A 16,508-nucleotide genomic window follows, 5' to 3' on the forward strand; every position below is an offset into this window, starting at 1 on the left:
TGGCTCACTTCAAGTCATCTTCAAAATAGTGTCCTAAAACCGATAAAGAAAAGCATGATATATCTCATGTGCCTTATTCGAATATGGTTGAAAATTTGATGTATGTCATGGTTTATATAAGACCAAATATTTCACATATGGTTGGTATTGTTAGTCGATACATGTCAAACCTTAGAAAGCAACACTAGGAAGTAGTGAAATGATTACTTCGATACATTCGAGGTACAAAAGATTACATATTAACTTTTGAGAAAATGAGGGCTAAGTTAGTTTAATATGTGGATTCAGATTATATGTGCAATGTGGATTCTAAAATGTCAACTTCTGGTTACTTGTTTGTACTAGTGGGTGGAGCAATCAGTTGGATGTCGAAGCTTTAGTTTGTGGTGACTCTTTTTACGACCAAAGATGAGTATATGGTAGTAACGAAGGTATTCAAAGAAGGTGTTTGGTTGAGAGGAATGATAAATCAGTTGAAGCTTCAGCAAGATATTGTGTCGGTTAATTATGATAGTGAAAATACTTTCAATTTGGCTAAAAATTATGTTTATCACTCATTACTAAACACATTGATGTTCGTTACCATTTTATCCGATAAGTGCTAGAGGAAGAAGGCATGACTCTAGAGAAGATTCACACGAACGTGAATTTGGCTGACATGTTTACTAAGGTGGTTAATTTCTTTAGAGAAGTTCAAGTTCTGAGCAACTTCTCTAGGCTTAACGAAGGTGTAAAGAAAGACGGATAATGCAAAAGAAATAATGGTGGAGATATGATACAAGATTGGATTAGAGATAAGAGAAAATAAGCTATGAAGAAGGGCAATTGAAGATATTGTGGAGAATGTTGATAGATGTCTTAAATCTATAAATCAACATGCCTATCGATGACAATTTGATGTCATCGAAAAATTTTGAATTTTCTCATGTTAGTTGCTGGACACTTTGGTGTCCTGCTCGATGCCATCGAAGGTTGTTCGATGCCATTAGAGTTAGTTTTGACGACATCGAAGGCCTATTCAATGCCATCGAAAAAATTTGTAAAATCCATGATTTATCGCTAAAATGTTTTGGTGTTAGTTCGACGCCATCGAAGTGGGTTTGATGCCATCAATGGTCTGTTGATGCTATCGAAGTGACATCGGACGGTTTTCGTAGAGTTACGCAGATTTATGTATTTACAGGATTTGTTTTCGATTTCGATTGTGATTCTTCTTAAGGCTATATATAGGGGTGTAATCGGGATTAGGGTGTATCTCATAGCTTTCTAATTTATTCATAGGGTTTCAAAGGGCTTGTAAAGGGGAGTTCGAGGTTTGTTTGAATCAGGTATTCTCTCCATCTCTTGTAATTTCCACTTTCATAATGATATATAACTATCACTTTGTGCTGTGGTTTTCTCCAAAAAGGGTTTTTCCACGTTAAATTCGAAGTCTTTGTGATTGTGCTTGATTGTGTCATTGGAATTCTTGATTCATCTTTGTGTACTTCTGTGTCCCCCAACAAAAATAGCTTAAGAGTGGCCAAAGCATCACAAGTTTATGATGATATGTGATTATTAGTAATACAATAGTTAAGTGCGCATTTGTTCGCATTTAGTATAATGGTCATAGTACCATATGATGATGATGGTATCATAAGCTGCAGTTGTGTAAAGGAAGGTGAAGACCCAATAACATAGAAAGGTGGTTAGTTTTTATAAAACAACAGGAATAAGATAATGGGTTAAGCATAAAAAGGTAGATCTTAAGGCTCACATGTATGTGTTCTCTTCATTTTAGTATCAAACTCACTAGTTTTATTGTGAGGATTTAAGAAAATCATTTACATGTTGCAACTTTAGCCTACATGAAGGTTTAAATGATGCACTAATTTTCTACTAAAATTTGACCTTAATTGAATTCTTGTATAAGGTTGAGTGCTTTTAATAATAAGTTTGACTAATCATTTACAACAATTTCTACTTCATTTATTAGCAATGAGTCATCACATGTTCCAATGTTGAATGGTGAAAATTGCTTGGACTGGGAAGAGAAAGTTCTCCTAACGGTAGGGTGTATGGAACTTAAATTTTTTTGTAGACGAACCACCCATATCCATTGAATCAAGTGTATCAATGGAGAGAGCATTGGGAGCGATTTAACCGCCTATGTCTGACATTCATCAAGGCTCATTTTTGGAAGAACATATTCAATCTTAGAAAACGCTTGCTTCCATCTTTCCGTTGGGGGGGGGAGAGAGAGAGAGAGAGAGAGAGAGAGAGAGAGAGAGAATGTGCTAAAGTTAATTAAGGCCTTCATGAAATCTGTTGAATTGTAGTTTGTAAATTTTGATAAGGCATTGGCCAACATCCTAATAAACAAACTCATGAGTAGCCGTTTGTGAATTCAAATAAAGGTCGTGAAATGTTGGAAAAATGATGAATCTTATACACAATGGAGGATAGAGGAAAAAGATAATGAGATAATCAGATCTATCGGGTTCAAGGCTCGACTTGAATGTCTATTTCTTAAGACAGTTTTACTACACCTTTTCTGGTAGTTCCAGCAAGTACAAATGAAGGAAATCTGCAAATTGTCTTCAGGATGCAATGAACTCTCAATCTAAATTTCAACACGAAAATATGAACATTTAAGTGTTAAACAGATCTTTAATTTTGATACCGATATGCCTTTAAGACATTCAGAAAAAAAATAATATAACAAGAGGTCAAATTCGAGAGTACTACATAGAAGATGATTTTTATCTAAAAAATGAAGAGTATTTTATTTGGATTATAATATCGAAGATTTATAACAATTAAAGGATCATGGAGTTCTTTCATAAGAGATGCTCATTTGCATCTTCAAGACATCCATACCCATTCACAACAAACAATTTTATTCCATGAAAAGATACGACCCTTTGTCATATGGCAGTTATTTATATACCCTTTCAGACAGAAACAGTTATCCAACAGTATAAAATTGTAGTCACATGTCCTAATTATCATTTTAACTATTGCCACATGAGTGACACGTGACATAGGTGACTCATGTACAATTATGCCACAGTTACTCTCAATCAACACCAAGGTAGACCCTAGTTTAATTCAAGTTGTACTATGGCTCAAAAAGGTTTGAACCATGGCTCCATGCAAAGATGTGCATGTGCGAAGTGTAAAGTGTAAAGTGCGCCTAATAAACTAACACAACACAAACAATTACCTTATTTCCAACAAACCCATAAAACATAGTCATTAATCATATAGAGTACAGGGCTAGCCTGGCAACATGGACAACATCAATCTTTCTTAGAGTGAGAAACATGCCTAACACCATCTTCATAAAAACAAATTTTGCATTCGAGTCACTCAACATAGTAATTGTGTCAAAATCTGATAAAAGGGGGCAATATTTGAGGCGATCCGACCAGGAACGATTCTTAAGCAACATTGAGGAGTTCTTAAACACTGCTTCTAAGCCTGCCTAAAGAAGATTTTCTGCCTGTTGAATTTCGACCACAACTTAACTCGGTGTTTTGTTTTTTAGTGGCCTTTCTAAAGCCATCAACCAAATAATATGAATCATTTGATAAATGTGATATTTAGTCATGGACACACCAATTGAGGTCCCACCTGATGAATGGTCCAGCTCTCATGAGTCCATGTTTGCTTTTTATGGTCTTCCTACTATTTATAGGAGACCCTCTTTTAGCACTAAACCCAATTCGACTAGAACATTCAATGGCTCTTGACTCCTCTCTTTCAGCATCTCTCCCTCTTTTTCTACTAATATTAATCCTTTTTCTTGATATACAGAAAAGGAATAGTAAAAGATGCTCAAAGATACCTCCAGGTCCACCTGGGCTTCCCATCTTAGGCAACCTGCACCAGCTCACTTCCTTGCCTCATCGCAAATTCTGGCTACTCTCTAGAAAGTATGGCCCACTCATGCATTTGCAACTAGGTCATGTACCGACCCTCGTTGTTTCTTCGGCGAGAGTTGCTAAGGAGGTCCTGAAATCTCAAGATCTTCATTTCTGCAGCCGGCCACCACACGTCTCATACAGAAAACTCTCATACAATTTCTCGGATGTAGCTCTTGCACCCTATGGTGAGCACTGGCGAGAAATGCGCAAGATCTTCTGATCTGAAACGGTAATGAACCGTACTTGGCTAGTTGTTGTTATACTCTGTTGTTTCCATTTTTTGTTGGTGTGTCTTAATTGAGTGTTTGATGTTCTTATTTATTATTATTATGCTTTATTGTTTTATTTTGAAACAGATGGACAGAATGGATTCTATTAGTAACTTCTGAGTGGACCCCACATGGCTCGAGAGCCACGTTACTGTATATACCGCAGACTACCGAATATTTTTCTTCATTTCCTTGCGCCAAAACGCCCTAAATCCCTTATTTCCTTACGCCATCGCCATCTGCGTCTCCCTCTCCCAATCTCCCTCGATCTCCCTCCCTAGATCTCCCTCTCCCGATCTCCACCCTCTCTCTCGATCTCCCTCTCCCGATCTCAACCCTCTCTCTCTCTCGTTCTCCCTCTCACTCTCGCTCCCTCTCCCTCAATCTCCCTCTCCCTCGATCTCCCTCTCCGTCTTCCGATGTCGACCCTCTCTCTCTCGATCTCCCTTTCTCTCGATCTCCCTCTCACTCTCCCTCCCTCTCCCGATCTCCCTCTCCCGATCTCCCTCTCCCTACATTTCCTCTCACATGAAAGATGTATTCGTGCATTTGAATCTGTGGAAGAAGGTAATGTGACGTCTGCTTACTCTATGAAATTGAAATGACGTCTCCTGGAATCTCTCATCATGAATGTGCATGTTATAATCTTCCGATAGATATTTGTTTTGGTGTATTTATAAATGTTTATGAACATGTAGTTTTGCATTTTGTGGGGTTTTCAGACTGTTTTTATCCAATCTGGAAATCTACTCGAGTTAGAAGAAAGTAACTAAAAGGATAACGAATAACACATATCTGCCATTGGCTTGGCAATTATTTTTGAATTAGAGGTTGTTGGATCGAACTCTACCTGATAGAGTTGTTTTTCTTTTTAAAAGAAAGCAAATGAACACCTTAGTTGACCGGGATTTCCCAACTGGTCTCGACTGGGACTCTCTGGTCCAGTTTGGGTTTCAAACATTGCATTAAACTGGATTTTTTTTTTTTTTTGTTCCATTACTAATACATACTGTAGACTGTAGTAGTTAATCTGCCACAACAAGGAGAATGTGGACTTGGAATTGGTAAAAGAAAAATGAAGTGGTAGACTGGGATGATAGTTTAGACCTCGAGCATGTTAATTTAAACTGCAACCCTGCTGGCTGTTGTGACTAACTGATGAGGCAGGCATTATACTTTTCTTCAATCATGTCTGGGGAGAGGTAGGAAATTTAGTTGTGGTCCTCTTAGACAATCATGATGCATTTGGTTGTCATCTAAATTGCAAATCGATGGGAATTTTTGGCTTAAAAGATGGCTATTTGTTCCATCTGACACTTGGAGTGGTGCAAGTTTTTTGAAACTGCATTATCGAAGGTCCCATTTTTCAGCCTTGTGTGCGCCAAATCAGTATCCAGATTCAGGTTGGATGTGAAACACTGGGGATGTTGATTTGGGGAGAAAAGCATCCTGCCTGGGCAGAAAAATCAGGACATGGAAATGCAACCTTTAAGTGCATGGGGCTGATATTTCTTGTAATTAGGAGTTTGATTTCATTATTCACTTCACTTGGTCCCTTTTTAATTAAAAACAGGATATAAAGCTCGGACCACCATTCTGGTTGGATAAGTAGGTCCAAATATCCTTTAGATAAAATCGTAGAGACCTCACTGTTCTACAAAGGCCTTTGGATATATCAATTCCTGGCATTTTTTATTGCACAGTTCAAAAACTCACTGACTCGACTCGAAACTCGAGGGAGTAAACTCTGACTTGCTGAGATTTTTAGCTGCATCACTGGGAAACTTGGTTGTGGCCGTGACTCGACCTCACTGAGATTGTATCCTGTTATTGTTTGATAGATTTTGACTCTAAATTTTTATTTTTCAAAGAAATCAATAGTAGAGAATGCAGGACAAACTCAGCATTGACCCATAGTAGTCCAGGTTCAATTCTCTCTACCTTGTTATGCATCTGTATACTTGGGTTTATTTTCATGGTATTTTGATTATTTACAATGGCACGTTCTTTATTATTATTTTTTTCCCCTCGTCTTTTCTGGTGGTGATAAAGCAAACATGTTCTACATGATAAATACAATTACTAACTAGACAATGTATTGTGCTTGTATTCCATTTATCTGAAAATGGCTTCCAGTTTGCCCATTCCCATCTACATTTGGCTAGCATTTCTCATCTTTGCTTGGGCACTTCAATGGATTATAAGTGGTTGCTTTTGAAAAAGAGAAACTTTAGATACTCTGACAGTGTGATGGATAATGTGCAGGCACTTAGAAATTACTTAGAAATTGCATACATGGCATACAAGTCAAATTATGCCATCCAAATTATGGTGTTCCCAGTAGATGTATCATGAATAAAAATTAAGCTTGTTTGATTATTTGACTATTGGATTGGTGGACATTTATTGGATGGTTAACAATGGGGGGGAAAATCCAATAGTCCTATTTCAACAAACAAGTGTTCACAAATGGAATAATCCAATATATGGGAAGTTCCCATGCAGTTGAGCTTCTATGGGGCCCACCGTGATGTTTGTGTAGCAACCACTCTATCCATCAGTTGTGCCATGGGCTGACCCAAAACTCAAGTGAGTCGCACGGCAAGAAAAAAAATGTAAAATGGGTTGATGGCACACATATATCAATGGCCTGGACACGGCTCAAATGTATGAGAACTTCCCATGCAGTCGACTACATTGAATGAGAGATACATGGATGATATGGAGGCAGTTCTAAATTATCGAGAAATTGCAAACTTGGAACACAAATAATTCAAAAAAAACTGGTCCAAATTATAAGTACCAGTTTAGATGAAACCAGAAATTACTCTTACTTGCTCGTCCAACTATTGTATTTCCTGACATTTATGACAGGGTTAAATAAATAACATCCATTAGTCTTATTTTAAAAAACAAGCGTCCACTTTGTATTATTCAACCCATCTAGTTTTTAGCCTGTAACTTTGCCACAACTGTTCTTGCACAATCTCATAGTTTATTTTTTTATTTAATATTTGCCGCATGTATCATTTCTAAGTGTCTGCATATCAAATGTTATATCCAGCCAGAGTATCAAATAATATTCCCCATTGGATAAAGGCTAGTATCCATTTAATGTTCTAACTATTACACCCATCTCTTTATATCACATGACATCATCAACATGATTAAATATCTTTTAGTATGTTACTTACCAGAAAAAAAAAAACATTTTTTGCCTACTTTTGAGTTTTTTATGCTTCCAATGGCATATTATTTCTATTCTCAGTCAGGACTGTGTAATTATGGATGATAGGTTATGCTTTAAACTTCATTGATCTAGTGAAAAATGAGAGTTTCATTGATGTAGGTCATACTTGTACATAGGACCAGTTTGGCGGTTGTCCATTATTTTTTGTGGTCCACATGATGAGGGGATTGGTCTGATTTTTGCATCTTTGTGGTGGGGCCAAGCAATGAGTGCATCATCACAGTTTTTGCATTTATGTATTTCTATTTTGTTCATGAATTACTTTACTATGAATAATTGCACATCATTTTTAGGCTTTAACCAGAGATTTAATTTGTACTCACTAAATTTTATAGGTGATGCTGCTTGCACATTTCAAGCGATTGATGAGAGAGTTTACACATATGCATGACCAAGCTGTTCATCCAACCTGATTCTTGGACCAAGCATAAGTTGTGGGTAAGTTTTACTAACATGTGTGTGAAGCATTGCTCAACCAAATGCAGCCACATGCACCAATGTAGCGTAAGGTTGTGAGATAAAAGCTTTCCATTAAGTGGGTCACATTTTTTTAGAACTTTTAGCTTTAAAATCAAGTGTTTCCTTCCTCAAGTTTTTAGAACTTTTAGCATAAAAATCACGTGTTTCCTTAATTGTCTATTTGCAGCCCACCAACCCAAGGATTCAAAGGAAACCTCAGCGATTCATCCATTTTGGACTCATCATGTGTTGTTAGTTGTTACTCATAAAGGTCCTAGAAGGGGTCCTATTGGTGCTACAACTTCCATTTGAAACATCCCTGAGGTCCTAGAAGGGAATTGATGCAAATGGATAAATTCTGGGCATTTTGAAGGAATGGGTTTTCACTTAATCCATCACAATAGGGCATTGGTTTCTTTTTACAGAAATATTTATGTAGGTGGAGGAAGTTGACGGTTGGATTTGTCTGGCCTTACATGCGTCATATTTTGGGTTGTCCTTCTGTTGGACGCTCACCTTGAAAATCAAGTTGCAACACTCATCAAGTAAGTACATGCGTACATCTTAACATGGATCAGCGGTCAGCCTCTCTGTCACGCTTGTGGCCATTCCTTCGGAGTTGGATTTGGACTTTGGTGTGCTGTTATCATGGTTTTTCTGTCTTTATTAATAGCTTATGTTTCCAGACAGTAGTATATACAATGTTTTTGCCATCTTCTCATGAGTAGTTTCATTTGTAATTCTTGTGCATGCCTGCTCCTTTCGTGCAGGTTCAACCATGTGTTGGTATTTGGAGTGATAAATGCTACTCAAAATATGGAAGAAGATGGCCATTTATTTTAGTTGGATCCCTCATGATCTCTATCGCTGTGAGTTTTAATAGCTATTGTTTTTATCATTGGTTTCTGGATGCTGGATTTGGCTAACAATACAGTGCAAGTAAGCTTGTTGAAATAGTTGTGCTGCCTTCTATGTTTAATCTACTTTATACGATGACATTTACTACCATGCATAAATCATCTTCTAATGGTTAACATCTTGTTTGGATGTCTGTTGACTTCCTGGTACTGTTTCCATTGTAGGGTCCAGCTCCTGCTCTTCTGGCTGATCTCTCAGATGAATTAGTGCTACCATTACAGTCTTTGCAGGATTGATCAACTTTCTTTCTTTCTTTATTATTTTTTTTTTTCGTACATATATTTACTCCTTGAAGAATAAGTTACACCATATCACAATGTTTTTGAAGAATGTGCTACAAGATTTATTTATGTTGTGACAGGGCCTGACCAAAAAAATGCAGCAAATGCAATATTTTGCTCATGGATTGCTATTGGAAACATTGTAGGGTATTCTTCGGGTGCTAGTGGAAGTTGCACAGGTGAAATTTTCTTGGCTTATATTATTAATTTATTACTTTGCTTTTCTATTGATTGTTCTTGCAGATGTATGGTAATACCGTAAATTCTCCTCCATACAATATAAACCTTAAACTTATCTCAGACTGAATTAAGGTCTGTAATTTACTCTTGAATTGCTTAATGATTCCCTATTCTCATTTTTTCTTTGCATATAGTTTGGGATCTTGTGTGGATGGGAACTACTTCCCTTTGAGTGATCCTACCTTCTTTTAGTGACATAAATATTTTAGAGTCCTTTTCATGACTCAACTTCGATATTCGGTTTTCTATCAAATTGTTTTATTTGAGTACTCATTTTTAAGCAGGTGGTTTCCATTTTTGAAAACAAGAGCTTGCTGTGAAGCCTGTGGAAATTTGAAAGCAGCCTTTTGGAGTCCTCGCTTCTATTCGCTGGTCATGATGAGGATGGGCCTAGTTTGTAAGTATCAACCTTTAACTTTGATCTCTTGGTCTTCTGTAAGGACCATAGCTATTGGTCATTGGGAATATATAGTCTACATTAGGAGGTTATGCTTTTTTATATGCTTCTGACTTTGAATTTTAGAATGGCCAGTTTTAGCTTTTTTGCTTTTTAGTTTTTCTGCACTTAGAAATTGTGATATGCAGATACTACACGGACCCATCTGGTACCTTCTGGCAATGCAATGCAAAGGCAATAGGTTCGGGCTCCAAAGGTGCTGACAGCTCGTTGCAGGAGCAATACAACAAGGATCATTCATTCAATCAAAGATTTTCTTTTTCCTTTTATTTTTTTCCACTTTTCACGTAGTGACTTCTGTTTCTATATATATTACCAGCACAACCTAGGCCACGGGAACTTATGGATGGATTTAAGCAATTTGCCAAAGTTGAAGAGCCAAGAGTTATCAGAGAGCAGTCTTTATAGGTAAAGCACACAAATCCAATTTCCCTATGGTTAGATATATGTCCATATGTGCTTTTGACACATTTAGTTTCCTTCAACAGTTACATCCACCAATACATCCAGTCATTGGAGAGGGATGCCAGGTTGGACATGATTGAAGGAATAAATGAGAAGACCCGAAAGCGTTTCAAAAATCCAAAATTATTATATAGTAACTGTGCCAAAATATGTAAGCATGCTTTTGTTGCTTGGTGTCGATCCATTCTTATTAGTTTGGCCTTGATCACTCCATTACCTGCTGAAAATGCAAGTGTTCAGGCTCCTTCAACCGTAGCTGCTGGTTCAGAACCTGGCCTGCTGCTTTATGATGTTCTGAGCTTTTGTTTTGGCTCCATGCTTTCAAGATCCATTCCCCATTGCCTCTAATCCTGTATCTCATGACCCTACTAAAATAGTGTACTGTAATTTTATTTGAGAGAAGATTTAGAGTGTTGGATGGATCAGTTGAACTGATATGTCGTGCTTTACAAAATCATTGTCATCGTCTCATTTCCAAGTTTGGAAGTGTTAAAAGAGCTGGAGAGGTTTCTTACAGCCCTAATTCTCACATTTGAAAGATGGATGGCCTTCCTTAAAGTGACGGTTTGAGGTGAAAGTAGTAAATGGCTAAATATTTTGGCAAATGTGATTAAAACAAATAATAATAATAAATAAATAAATAAACCACTCCTTATAATAATAAAGGCCATTACATGAATGGTCCTGATATATACATTTCTCTGCCACGTGTACTTTGTAGAGATGGTTCTACCGTAACATCTCCCCAAGACCGAGATATACGATTTGTATGGTTGGGAGGTTATTAGAACCCAGCACCTACTGGACCCTACCATGGACTGGTTACTGTTCACATGGCAGATCCAAAATACAATGAACTAAGGGGTTTAAAATTGTTCTTAAAATTCCTTCCTAAAATCTGACCATTGGCAACATTAATAAGCATTCAAAACTGTATCTAAAATTGTGCCTAAAATGTGACCGTTGGCACCAGAACGGTTTAAAACCGTTCCTAAAATTCCGTTGAAACGGTACCCAAAACGGTTCTGAACCGTTCCTGATTTTCTGCGACGCCTCTTTTAGGAACGGTATTGAACCGTTCCTGAAGAATTTAGGAGCGGTTTAGAACCGTTCCTAAATGACGATTTTAGTGTAGTGAGGTTTCTCGGATGTAGCTCTTGCACCCTATGGTGAGCACTGGCGAGAAATGCGCAAGATCAGCATCATTGAGCTTCTCAGTATGAAGAGGGTGCAATCCTTTCGAAACGTTCGAGAGGATGAAATCATGAGATTGGTTTCTTCAATTTCTTCTTCTTTTGCGGAACATGTTAATCTGAGTGAGATGATGCTTTCTCTTGGCTATAACATACTCTGTAGGGCTGCATTTGGTAAGATCTACAATCAAGGAAGTGAAGATGAGAAGATGGAATTTCATGGAGTGCTTAAGGAGGTAGGAATCATGTTGGGGAGTTTCTTTGTTGCTGATTATCTGCCGTGGATGTGGTAGGCCGATGTGATCACGGGGTTGCATGGACGGCTGGAGTGGAGTTTCTCTAAGTTGGATGCTTTTTATGAAAGACTCCTCGACGAACACCAGAATCGGAATAGGTATGACGCTGAGGAGGATGACTTTGTGGATGTGCTGCTTCGCGTGCAGCAGGAATTCCATCTCACCAAAGATCAAATCAAGGGAATTATTATGGTAATGAACTGTTTCTTCATCCTCGCTTTCTTCATTTTTTTCTACTGCTTACAAAAACGGAAGCGGATTGGCTGGTGTACCGCACACCAAACGATATGGCTCGTGTGGGTACGTGTCGTGATCAAAGTTACATGGCCCCAAAATGATGTCTTTTTTATATCTACACCGTTCATCCATTTTATGAGATCATTTTAGTGCATGATCCTAAAAATGATTCATATCCAAAGCTTAATTGGACCACACCAGAAATAGCAGTCGGGACAATGATTCTCATCATTAAAACATTCGTATGGCCCACCATAGCGTTTATTTTCCATCCTATCCATTCATAAGGTCACACAGACATGGATGGATAAGCAAAACAAATATCATATTGATTCAAAACTCCTATAGCCCCCAAAAGGGTTTTAATGGTAAACGTTCAATCCCCCGTAGCCATTTGAAGTGTGGTCCAATTGATCTTTGAATGTGTCTTAATTTTCGGTTCAAGCCTTAGGACGAGCTCGCAAAATAAAGGACTGTTGGTATATAACACATACCTCATGATGATACCACATAATTTGGTGACGTAAACACATAAGCCAGATGGGTGGTGTGTGGTACAGCAGCCAATCCGCTTCCAACTCTCCAAGCAGGAGATTAGGTAATGACAGGTTGAGTAGCGAAAGTGGCTACTGAAGTGACGTCACCAAGTTCTGTGGCCTTAATGATGTATGTTTTGAATCCATACCGTCCATCCATTTGGAGAGATTATTTTAAGTCATGATTCAAAGAATGATTTAGATATAAAGCTCGAGTAGACCCACCACATAAAACAGTGGGGAGCGTGACGCCCACCGCTGAAACCTTCTTTCGGTTCCGTAGCTAGTCTCGCTACTCAACCTGTGAGTAGCTAATCCACGTCCAGCATATGCCTGTTGTGCGCTACACCAGCCAATCCGCTCCGGGAGAGTACCATCGGTAATTTCCAAAATGACCAAAACGCCATTGTGAAAATGGACGACTGCTGGCTATTTTTTTGGCCTCTAACGTGGCTCATTTGGATTGCACCGGTTTTAAGTCGACAATAAGTATCCCGGTGGATAAATTTGATTATCTGTTTGAATGTCAAAAAAGACCCAAGATGGCAACTATACATTGAATTGTAGGATAGCCGTATCCTATATGGCTATCCTACAAAGCATTGTGGTAGATTCTAGGGCATATGAAATAAGTAGGGCTGCACATGAACCGAGTTAGCTCGGTTAACTCATTCTACTCAACTCGGAAAAAGCTTGACTTAAGCTTGAAACTGAATTCAGGCCGAGTCAAGCTTATTTTTTGAACTTGGAAAATTTTTTATTCCAATGACTCAAACTTGACTTGGTTGGAGTCAGTTCAACTCAGATTGATTTCACTCAATATAAATATTTTATAAATCTTTATATATTTAAATAAATTATGTAATATATTATATATTATATATATTAAAAATCATAAAATCTAAACTCAAACTCAGCTCGTAAGCTTGAACTCAAACTTGGCTTGAAAGACCAAGCTCAAGCTTGGCTCGAATTTGGCTCGAGTTGGCCCAAGCTGCTGATCCAACCGAACCGAGTTGAGCTGAGCTGGCCAGTTAGGCTCGAGGATTGAGTTGAGTTCAAACTGGGATAGCCTGCTCGCCAAGCCGAGCTGAGCTAGGCCAAGCTCCACTCGGTTTGGACTTTAGAAATAAGCATGAGATATGAGCTTTCATAGGGTTTGAAATAATGCTTAGATCTTGTGCTTAAAAATGGGATAATCCATGCTTTGGGTGGGACACAAAGTAAAAGCAAAATGACACAACAGGGTAAGCTTTAAAAGCTTCTACAATTTTCTTACTTCGACGCTTGCGTTTTTCTTCCGATGCAGAATATTTTGCTTGCTGGAACAGAAACAATCTCGATAGTAGTGGTTTGGGCAATGACAGAGCTTATGATGAAACCAAAAGCAATGAAGAAAATACAAGATGAAGTTAGAAGTGTTGTTGGGAATAAAGGAAAGGTGGAAGAAAGCGATCTCCATCAACTTGAATACCTTAAGATGGTTGTAAAAGAGACACTGAGATTACACCCTCCAGGCCCACTTCTAATTCCTCGAGAAACAACTCAGGATTGTAAGATAGACGGATATGATATTGCCAAGAAGACTAGGGTCTTTGTGAATGCATTTGCGATTGGAAGAGACCCCGAGTCATGGAAAAATCCGGAAGAATTCTTGCCAGAGAGATTCATAGATAACTCCATCAACTACAAAGGGCAAGATTTTGAGTTCACACCATTTGGAGCAGGTCGGAGAATTTGCCCTGGGATGTATTTCGCAGCCATCAGTTATGAGCTCGCCCTTGCGAATCTTCTCTATTCTTTTAACTGGGATTTTCCAACTGGAATGAGCAAAATGGACGTGGATATGACTGAAGTATTCGGGATTGTGCTGCACAAGAAAACTCATCTTTGCCTTGTGCCTACCAAATATAGTAAATTTGGTTAACGAAAAAACTGAAAATAGATGTTTCTCATATGAGAAATGATCAAATAGATTAGCTATATGATATATGTAGGATATCCTGTCCATACAAAAGATGGTCCAAGCAATGATGATTGTTTAGTACAAAAATCACGCAATCCCTTTGTTGGGTGTGTCATCTCAATACAGCAAGTCACGCCGTGTGTTTTTGGTTGAAATTGACAATTTTTGTACCAGATGATTATTATGGTGTGGTCCACCATTTGTACCGATCATATATTTTATGCATTTGATATGCTGGTAAGAAAAAATGTCTTTATCATTGGATGTTTCCGATCATTCTCTTTTCATTGTGTATTGTGTCCAAGTGCTATAAAAGTACATTTCTGTTTTGCTAAACCCTAAATTTCTCGTGTATTGAAACATATATCTATTATATAGATATCGAGATCTTATTTTTATACATGAACTTTCTTTATTCCGTATATCCAGCCACAATTTTAGCGGCCTTTCAGGTTGCCACTCTCAAATGGGCCGCTCCTGTATGCCTGGATGCACCACCATCCTTGGCAAACTCACCCCCAAGACAATCCTCAAATCATTCACAAGCTTTGACCATTCCTGGATTCAAAACCAAAATCATTCCTTGCATAATGGGCCCAAATACCCAAAATCATGCCTTGATAATGGGCCTAAATAAACAAAATCATGCCTTGCATAATGGACCCAAATACCCAAAATCATGCCTTGCATATGGGCCAACGCCCATTTGAAGCTTGGGAATGGGCCTAGTTTGGGCCTTTATAGTGTATTTGACATAGGTTGGTTCGTGGACTTGTTTTTAAACTATGGGAAGGCTCTATTTAGGCTCATTTACTGACCATCTTTGGGCCTCATTTTTGTCCCAGACCCTATTGAATCCAGTACCATTTCTGGGTCACTTTGGTCTTCTTCTTGAGCCCAATCTTGGGCCTTGTCTTTCTGGTTTTGGGCTTAGACTATCTCATCTTGGGCTTGGATTCCACGCTGGCCCATTGTAGTTTTGGGCTGGAATTTGGGTTTAGGCCTGGACATTGGGCTTTGGGCAGTTGTGAGCTTATGCCTGGCATTTTGTTTGAATTATATATTTGGGCTTGGACGAGGCTTAAGTTTTGGCATGTTTAGATTCTTCATTGAGATGTTTACATTTTGAATGTGTCCTTTTGTATCTATTGTCACGTGCACATATGGGCCCACATATATGAACCATTTGGAAATTAGATGGTGTGCTTGGAGCCTATATTAGGCTTAATCTTTAATCATGTATATGTATTGAGTGGTACTAATTTCCTTAAGCTTAATGGGGCCTGATTTTGGGTATTTGGGCCCATTACTATATTTATCCATCTTTGAGCCATCTGATCACTTTGAGATGTGGGGCCCATCACTATTTTAATAAGGTTTGAGCCTCATGGCCCCTTCAACAGCAGGATCAATGTGTGGGGCCCTAAAATCACACGCTTTACAGGGTCTTAATAAGGTCGAGGGGTGCGACCCATTTTAAACTCAAAATTTGGCCCTCCTTGGTACATCTGATCCGGTAACTTTATTCTCTTTATGGAGAACTTCTTAATGAGCGGTCATTCATCTTGATTGGGTCTTTGGATTATGGAGACATTGGATGAACAATATCAGTTGCTCATTAAGTGGGTCGTATAGTGATTCAACAGTTAGATTTGAGTGAAAATTAACCTAATTAAATAATACAAATGGTCCGATCTTCAAGGTGGACTGATCAGATTATCCAGATCTTATTCAGATCTGCAAGGATTGATCAGATTATACACATCCTATTCATACATGGAAGGATTGATCATGACCAAATTTTAGGGTGTTTTAAACGGATCTGATTCATTTCAAATAGGATCGAATTGAAAACTCCTCCCCTATCTCAGTCTGGATATTTTGAACACGTTTGTAGACACCCTACCCTAGGCCTGACATGTTGTTCAAGTTGGATGGAAATCCTGAACCGAACCCTAAACCTAGTACAAACCCCAAAACTAATCAACTCACCAAGTGAAGTCATCGAGTCAACCCACCAAACCGATTTTCAG

General features: G+C 38.3%; 1 protein-coding gene and 1 pseudogene across 1 annotated transcript; both read left to right on the plus strand.

Annotated features, from left to right (window-relative positions):
* The first annotated feature begins 3,446 nt into the window (after positions 1-3,446).
* On the plus strand, positions 3,447-14,875 carry LOC131239759 (cytochrome P450 71A1-like; annotated as a pseudogene).
* Positions 10,096-10,763, plus strand: LOC131239758 (calcineurin-binding protein 1-like). The gene is made up of 2 exons (XM_058237615.1): positions 10,096-10,190; positions 10,271-10,763. The coding sequence occupies exons 1-2, from the start codon at positions 10,129-10,131 to the stop codon at positions 10,593-10,595; spliced, it is 387 nt and encodes a 128-aa protein (XP_058093598.1). The 5' UTR covers positions 10,096-10,128; the 3' UTR covers positions 10,596-10,763.
* Positions 14,876-16,508: the final 1,633 nt, after the last annotated feature.

The sequence above is a fragment of the Magnolia sinica genome, chromosome 3 (genome assembly GCF_029962835.1).
Source record: "Magnolia sinica isolate HGM2019 chromosome 3, MsV1, whole genome shotgun sequence".
Lineage (NCBI taxonomy): Eukaryota > Viridiplantae > Streptophyta > Magnoliopsida > Magnoliales > Magnoliaceae > Magnolia > Magnolia sinica.